Source organism: Danio rerio, chromosome 5 (assembly GCF_049306965.1).
Source record: "Danio rerio strain Tuebingen ecotype United States chromosome 5, GRCz12tu, whole genome shotgun sequence".
Classification (NCBI taxonomy): Eukaryota; Metazoa; Chordata; class Actinopteri; order Cypriniformes; family Danionidae; genus Danio; species Danio rerio.
In genome coordinates this window covers 68702031-68710660 of record NC_133180.1, presented here as the reverse complement: position 1 = coordinate 68710660, position 8630 = coordinate 68702031, and the positions used below count along the sequence as shown (strand labels likewise).

The following is an 8630-nucleotide window of genomic DNA, read 5'->3' as shown; positions in this document are numbered from 1 at the left end:
TATTTTTCACCTCGTCTTAAAGGGATAGTTCACCCCAAAATGAAAATTTACTCACTATTCTATTGACTACAAGTAACCATTGACTGCTATAGTATTTTTATTTTTTTTATTTTATTTTTTTTACTTTGGAAGTCAATAGATACCATTTCTAAAGTTATTTAAACAGGTTGGAGAAAAGTGTATAAAATGATGACTGAAATTTCAGTTTTGAATGAACTTTTTGTTTAACATGTGTTTCCATTAATCTAAACAACAGTGATCAGACAAGACACATAACCGTTTCCCCCTGATGTTTAGATGCTCAGATGAATAATATTTTCTATAATCTATAATCCGATTTTTAAAATTTGGTTTGGTGTTAAAATCTAACCTCAGAATTTATTCAAGAGAGCATAACGATGCATTTTATAAATCTACGAATTGATTTCTCAGGCAATTTTTCACCACAGCACCAAAATCTCAAAGCATTTTAGACCCTGTTCACACCTGCATTCATATTTGTCCACTAGTGATAAAAGAGGACTGAAGGAAACTTAATACAAAGAGTACACAGGACCTATTGCTTTAGCCTTCTTCAGGAGTTTGTTGTTGTTTTTCTGTCTGTAAATCAATAATAGCCTGGATCATTGTTTAAAATGCTGGAAACTCATAACTATTGACTTCTACAGCATTGGTTTTGTCTACTTTGGAAGTCAAGGGCTACATTCTTCAAAGAGGGTTGAGAGAAGTGAAGGGTGAATAAAATGACAATTGTCAGTTTTGGGTGAACTATCCTTTAACCATCCATTTCCCGTTAACCAAACAACAATTGTAGCATTAAAATGTAAAGCTGTAAAGCTCAAAATCTATTCAAGAGAGAATAGCAATGCATCCTGAAAATTTAAGAATTGATTTCTGAAACCATTTCTCACCATAGCTCTATATAGGAAAGCTAAAAAACGAACAAGCTCAAAGCATTCTAGACCACATGTACACCTGTATCCATATTTTTTCACCAATGACTGAAGAGGATTGAAGAAAACCTTTGCCTTCTTCAGTAGTTTGTTGTTGTTCTCTTGCGTTTCTATCAGTAAATCGATGGCCTGGATTATTGTTGACATCTTGTAGACAAGAAAGCACATGTGCGAGCTGTGCCTAAAATGTTTATGCGCAATTATAACTGCTGATGACAACATTTTTATTTAAAAACCCTACAGATAAATCCTGTTACAACTTGACCATTACCCTGACATGAACACGTTTAAGTATTTGGTTTGCTTCTCTTTTGACAGCAGCATTCAAGACAATTTGAGATAGCTTGATCAGTGTTACTGTTATTAATTCAATTTAACTAAGCTTAAATTAATTAATGACCAAGAAACAGTGCAGAGTCTTTCCTTTGCTTCTTAAAAAAAGCTTTATTTGATTATTTCCAAGTTAAATTAGATTTGTCTGCCATAGTTTGATTGTGGAATTCTTGTCATATCATTATCCAATGATGTTTCTGATGTCTGTCTGCTTTTCTAATGTGTCACAGCCCTTAGGACCCACTTTGTTATTCAATGTCTGACTGTGACAAACTACCCAGACCGAAACCCCACCGGCTGACCCAAAGCAAAGACTGTCTCCTCTAGAGAGAGATTTACAATGTCACTGCCGCAGCTGGATACTTTATAGCACTCTGTAATGTCAATACCCTGACTCCTTTCTATTACTCAGCGAGCACCTTTACAGTATAACTACAGGTCTGCTCTTCATTCGTCAGTGCCTTAACTGGCTCATCTAGGTGTAACAGTCCAGCTAGTAAGAGCGGTTCATGGAAAACCTCTTCGGCAACAAGAGGCACAACCTTTAGCGATTATGTTTGATTGCCTGCCTTCAATGCCATAAACATTGGTGCCATATTGAAGGCTAGAATGGGTAACTAAAGCCAGCTAGTAAGAATTGAGCAGTAAACAATTTCATCTGTGTTCTGGAGACTGAATTACGCTAAAATCTGAAGGTCTGATTGGGTTTAAGATGAATTAAAGGTGAAATATACAGTAGATGCATGGGTCAAGATGCACACTAGAGCCTTCGATCTGTGGCATCCTTGCTAGTGTGCCTGCTACACATTCCAGAAATGCCCATTTGAATGTCACTTGGAGCAACTTAAAGTAGTTCGATGTGCTTGATATTTTGATGCCTTTTTGAAAAATTCCAATTATGTTTTGGAATCAAAATGTACAGATTTGTTTAGTTGTTTTACACTCAAAGTCAATTGGTATATTTGCACGTACCAAATGCTGTCGGTAGGAAGGACGCCAATATGATTTAAAACTGGTGAAGCCTAAAAGCCATTTACATTCATTCCGAACAAAAGTTCAAGTCAACCTAGTGTCCAAACCCCCACAAATCTAGCTGTTGCTTCTGCTATGATGATGCATCTAAAACAGAAGCTGACATGCAAGTCAGAAGAGCTTTTGCAGCAGGTCATAAATATAACATACACATTAGCATGACTAACTCCATGCAAGCTTCCATCAGGTCAACGTGTGTGCTTTGCTTTCAGTGAGACTGAAATTTCACTGGAATCAGACTAACTGTGTTAACATGAAGGCATTCCAGTCTGAGTGCATGTAAATGTATTTTCCACCTGGAATCGATATGCATTTAAATGCGTTTCATGATGCCTGTGTTTCACTCTTCCATCTTATTTGGTCATGCTCTGCATCACCTCACAGAGTAACACATGAGTACCGCTGAATGAACACATTACATGGCTCACAAACAAGCAAGAAATCTAACGAGGGCCAAGGAAGTCAGTGGCAACTGATTTTGAATGTAGCCTGTTTAATTCCAACACGAGGTAGTTTGAATGACTTGCTTTGCAGCACTCACAATGCATCCCATAATCACCTTAGATCAGTAGAAAAGTCCTTCTTAGCAGTTTAAAGGTGCTGTATGTGATTTTTAGACTCTTCTAAAGCATAACAAAAAAGAAAGCGATGCTAAAGTAAGGTTATGTTCATTTGAAAAAGTGGGTTCTGTGTCGGAATGTCTGTCTCTGTGTAACTCCGCCCACTGCCAGTTTAGCCAATTATATTTCGAGACGCCAGATTGTGTTAGCGCAAAGTAGTGTTTTTCAATTCAGCCAGGAAGGCCGTCTTAATATACATGTGGCCGCAGCCAAAAATGTGACCTACAGAGAACAGCAGTCACCTCCGAAATGAGAGGTAGTTATAAAAATGCACATGAGGTGGTTTACTAATTTTAAAACAATACAAATATTACAAGTGTGAACATTAGATACGCAGCTTACAGTGCAAGGGTTGATCATCAGGTATGCTTGCTCTTATTGGTGTTGTCAATCTGGCAACCTACTGTACATGTGCGTCAATCTAAGAAGGGGTTGGGTTGAAAAAAAAACCCTATTCAATATTTTGAATTTGGATTGTAATACCAACAACATCCATATACTGCACCTTTAAACACAATGGACCAGATGAGAATTTTCAGTACACAATCATTCTAAATGAAGTAGTGTTGAACTACCTCTGGATGAGGACAGAAATGCACAAGCTTGAATTTTTTAAAACCTTATTACCACCTGTATTAAAATTGTCCACCTATGAATGGGTTGAAATAAAATGCATCTTAATTTAAGCCCTAGTTGTTGGTCTAACATAACCGTGTATAACAGAGGACACTTTCTTAATTAATTTTGAAATACTTAAATCAATATTATACTTTTAAGAGAAATAAAAGTCTTATTTGTTGAGATACAAACCATCATAAAGGACATTCCCCAACTGAGATGAGTGGCAAACATTTCTACATCCCCTTAAATTCTATGTCATGTAGACCACACGGAGTGAGGGCGCAATCCACCGAAGTGTTTATTTTTCTGGAGCATTTTGTGTTTCTGTTATTTTCAATGGAAGTTCTGCGTTTTCAAAACGCCACCAGGATGGCGAGGTGTGTGTTTTGTACAAAGTGAGTTTTCGTTAAAGGTTTGAAGTTTAAACACTTGGAGAAGCCCCTGAAATGAGACGTAGATTTAGAGTTACAAAAATGCACATGAAGTGGTTTTCTATCTGGCAAAAATTACAAATGTAGAGTTCACATGCAAAAACCTCTAAATGCTGTCTTAAATTTTCTCCTAAAATGAGCATTTTGTTCAGTTTATTATGTTTATGTTCAGTTATTTCACTTTGAAGTAGGGCTTTGCAATTAATAAAAATTCAGTTTTGATTTCAATTTTGGCTTCTAATGATTATGAAAAAACATTAATCGAGATAAAATGATTATTACTATTCTCTTGGGGTAAGGGGAAGAGCTAAGGGGTAGAATTGGAATTGGGCCTTAATCTAAGTGCTTTGATGGTTAAATACATGCATATTTGTCAAAACGTGGCGTTTAGTGACTTTAAATAGTTTTAAAAATATTTAAACCTGCTTTTATTCTAGCCAAAATAAAACAAATAAGCCTTTTTACCAGAAGAAAAAAAATATTATAGGAAATACTGTGAAAATTTACTTGCTCTATTAAACATAATTTGGAAAATATTTATAAATAATAATAATAATAATAATAAAATAAAATAAATAATTTAAAATAGAAATTACACGAGGGCCAATAATTTTGACTTCAATTGTAAATTGTTTTGTAATATCATGATTACAATTATGACCAAAATAATCATTATTATGATTTTTCCCATAATCCAGCACCCCTACTTTGAAGGCAATGAAATTTACTTATTTGTCACTATACAATTAAAATTACTGAATCTACTCACAGGAATCTGAGAAAATTCTAATTTTAGAAGAAAATATCAAATGTCATTTCGAGGTTTTTGCATCTAAACTCTTCAAATGTCAACATTAGATGAGCAGCTTACAGTGCAAGGCTTGAGCATTTTTTTATTTCTGTTATTTTTAATGGAAAATTAGCATTTTTTTAAATGCCAGCAGCATAGCAAGATGTGCGTTTTGTACAGAATGTTTTGTACAAAAGAGTCTAAACACTTGGACAAATGCTCATAAACTGAGCGTTTTTAGGAGAAAAAAAAACCTTTGGTTGACATGTGTCCTGAAAACCCACTGCTCCACAATGCTGCACATACTGTAAAACTACATCAACAATCGTCAATCATCTCTTGCATCGCATTCATTTCTTTTGGCTTCCAGTGTGAACAGACCAGTTACTTATCTCTGGAAACATCTGTGTAACAGAGAGTGGATTTTGTTAGCTTTGCTTTTGTCAGTGACACAAACTGACAGATGCACTGATGTGTTTGCCCCTGACAGTGACATGCCTTTAAACTCAAGCGAGTGCACATCTGCAGCTGTGCCAACGCTCGAATCCTCTTTCTATGTATTGAAAGGACATTCTTTAGCAGTATTTTAGCATTTTGTAGCCTCCAAATGAAGTAAATGTACAGATATTTGTTACTATTTGTAAGGGCTAAACTACAGGAGTGTGCCAGAGATCTTGGACATTCCAATGGAGACGAATCTGTACTGCACTGCGACCGTGTTTGTTGTTGTTTCATTGCTTATTCTCTGATGTACTGTCTGCGATGAAAACAAAAAGGACTTTTAACAAGTCAAGTGTACCTGAATTTTATTCTGGCCTATGAAGAAGCAAACGAAAGAAAAAAAAAGTGCTTTTTAAATGTGTATGTTTTTGATGTGTTCATTTGTCACTAATAAACACGCACTGTAATGTTCTCTTGTATGTGCTGACAACAAAAACGTTTTAGCTTCAAAATGGAGTCTTGTTATTTAACATGAGTACATCTCTATGTATGGTGAATTATTTTGTTAATAAAAGCTGTTTATATAGCTTCTGTGCCTTTTTTAAATGAATGCTGAATATCATGATGGGCCTTGTTTGTTCAGAAGGAAAGTGTGTTGTGAGAAAATCTCTACACAGCCTTTGTTCAAATAAACACACTTCTACAAAAGCCAAAGCCACAAAAATCCATGATTCCAGTCTAGCTGATGTTGTATTCATCAAGTCAATGCTTCCTGTTTTCTGCTTTATTTCAGCATTTGATAAATTCTCATCATGCTATTGTTAGGGAATAAGGCTGATACTGCAAAAACAAACTTTGGTTCCACAGCAGAAGAATCATTATATATAATGAAATATGTGTCTGACTCTGTATACTGTCTGAAAATGTATCTTTCAGTGTCATTTACTATTCAGGTTATGCATCGTACACAATGCAATATATGTTTCAATTCCTTATTTACGATTGAAAAAAAATCCTCTGCTGAATATGGTGGAAGTAATATGGATTTTATGGATCTTGGTTTTTCTGCTTCCCCTTTCATACACCTTTTTTGTCATATTAGATAGCAATAAAATCTCTTCCTTTAACATTTCTCTAAATATAAATTTATTGTCAACTTTTTAACAATTTCCCTTATAAAGAGTAAAATTGTGGTAACATTAAAAAATTATGAATTAATAAAAAAAAAATTTAAATTGAGAATTAATTAATTGACAAATTAATAATTTGTGATTTTAACTGATAAAATTAAATATTTAACTCATCAGTACTGCAACCAATCATCTAAATAATACATTATGAGCCCTATCATACACTCGACGCAATAAGGCACAAGGTGTAATTTGTTGCCATTTTCAGACCAGCGCAACTGCAATGTTCATGCTTTGTGCCACGTTGTCTAAACAGCAAATCCATTTGAGCCACTTTGTGAATTCATGGAAGTTCTGGTCTAAAAAGAAGGTGTGTTAAGGCACATTTTTGGCACGTTGCTGTTTTGAGGAACTGAAATAGACTGTGCCATTGACCAACTAAGAGCTGGTCTAAAGTCAGATGTATGCGAATGTACAGCAATACACAAACATCTTTACACATAAAAATAAATAAAGAATTAAAAGGTTAAAAAAAATAAAAAAATCTCCTTGGAATGGGGGAGGGCACTTTTTTCAGTTTGTTCATGACAATTTGCATTTGTAAAAAGCTATTATTAGTAGTAATAGCAGTAGTATTTTATAATTGCATACTTTTCTTTGTTTTAATGAAAATAAGTTTAGATTTTGTCAGGTTTTGGATATGTATGCATCACCCTAAGGGGCATAAGAACAGGATGTATGTTTTGATATAACTCCATAAGTTATAAGTTGTTTGACCACACTTTGCTATTATTGTTTATTTACATGTTTTGATTTGTTGGAAATTAGAACTGAATTTAAAAACACTTAGAAACTAATCTTTGCACTTATACTAAATTAAATATGTTGGCTAGGTGATGTCTTCAGTAGAGTGAGTTTTCACCGTTTCCTTTCTCCATGAAAGTAAGGGTGTAACGAGTAAAAGTAAAGTAAAGAGAAAGTAAAGAAGCCGAATGAAGGAGGCACATTCTTTATCCTCGCGCTGCAGATGGTCTGTTTAACAGTTTTCTTGTTAGTGAAGCGTTCAGTTTTTCGCCATGTAAATAGCAAATGCGCCATGGTGTGACACAACTCAACGACTCTTAAAGCACAACCCTGTTAGACCATGTGCCGGGGCATATTTTTCCATCCTTAAAACAACAAATGTGGATTCACAATATACATTTTTTGTTTTTCACCATGCACTTTACACATTGTGCTTAGATCGTTAAAACAGAGCCCTATGACACTATCAGGGTCTTCCAATTAAGCTAGTAATAATAATAATAATAATAATAATTATAATTATTATTATTATTAAAATAATAATAATAATACAAGTAGAAGTATTTTGCTTTTGTAAAAGAAACAAAATGACTACACTAACAATCATATTTTAATGTGTTAAAATAATATGCTTTTATATGGTTGTCCTAAAAAATAAAAAAATGTTAATCATCTTTTTAGAATTGATGACAAAATCTACTTAAAGTTTAATGAATGTTTTTATTTTTTATTTTATGATAGACAAATCACACAGTATTTAAATACAGTATTTAAGCCTCACGGCCTCATTGTTTGTTGTTGAGTCTCGGCTGCCGATTCTTCAAACAAACGGAAACTCCAAAAATAAACTCAATTGAGCTCAATGAACAGATGTACATTCTCTGGCAGCAGATAAAATATTTAGTGAGCAGCACATACATAAACATTTATCATTTAGTATTACAGCTTTGCTTATCCAATTACTTTTACAGCAATCTTTTACATTCCACGACTGATTATCTCCTAGTAAAATTGATCGACAAATTTAATTAGTCATAACGGCATTTGACAAGTCCAGTCTAATCCATACCTGTATTCCAACATGCATGTTCACATAAGAGTCCCTCGACACTCCAGAATCAGTTATTTATGTGCTGGCCTCAGGTTGCCTTGAGAGAATGTGGGTCATCTGCTGATCTGAGACCTGCTCCTGCTGACACAAACCCATGGCCTGACTCAGGATGACCGCCAAAAGGTGTTTACACTAGAGGACACAAATACGGAAAAGACTTTTTTTAATAAACTGACACTTATTAATAAAGATTAACAAAAGCAATATGCAACTGAAGTACCAAGTATCACCCTCCCCCTTTTTCTTTCTTTCTTTTTTTTAGCTTGTTTTTTTTTGTTATGTTTTTTGTATGTTGTGTAAGTTATGTTTTGTTTTGTCTCTTTGTGTTATTATTATGTGATTGTGATTAATTGTGGGACCCCCT

General features: G+C 34.4%; 1 protein-coding gene across 5 annotated transcripts in view; it reads right to left on the bottom strand.

Annotated features, from left to right (window-relative positions):
- zswim7 (zinc finger, SWIM-type containing 7) overlaps positions 1–8630 on the bottom strand; it is a 184164-nt gene that overhangs the window by 131226 nt on the left and 44308 nt on the right. For 3 of the 5 annotated variants that reach the window (XR_012405761.1, XR_012405760.1, XR_012405758.1), the window contains exon 6: positions 8225–8398. Coding sequence is in view for 1 of the 5 variants with exons in the window: in NM_001083540.1 (NP_001077009.1) it covers positions 8282–8398 (117 nt within the window). In the remaining 4 variants the exon portion in view is untranslated. 5 annotated transcript variants of the gene reach the window in all.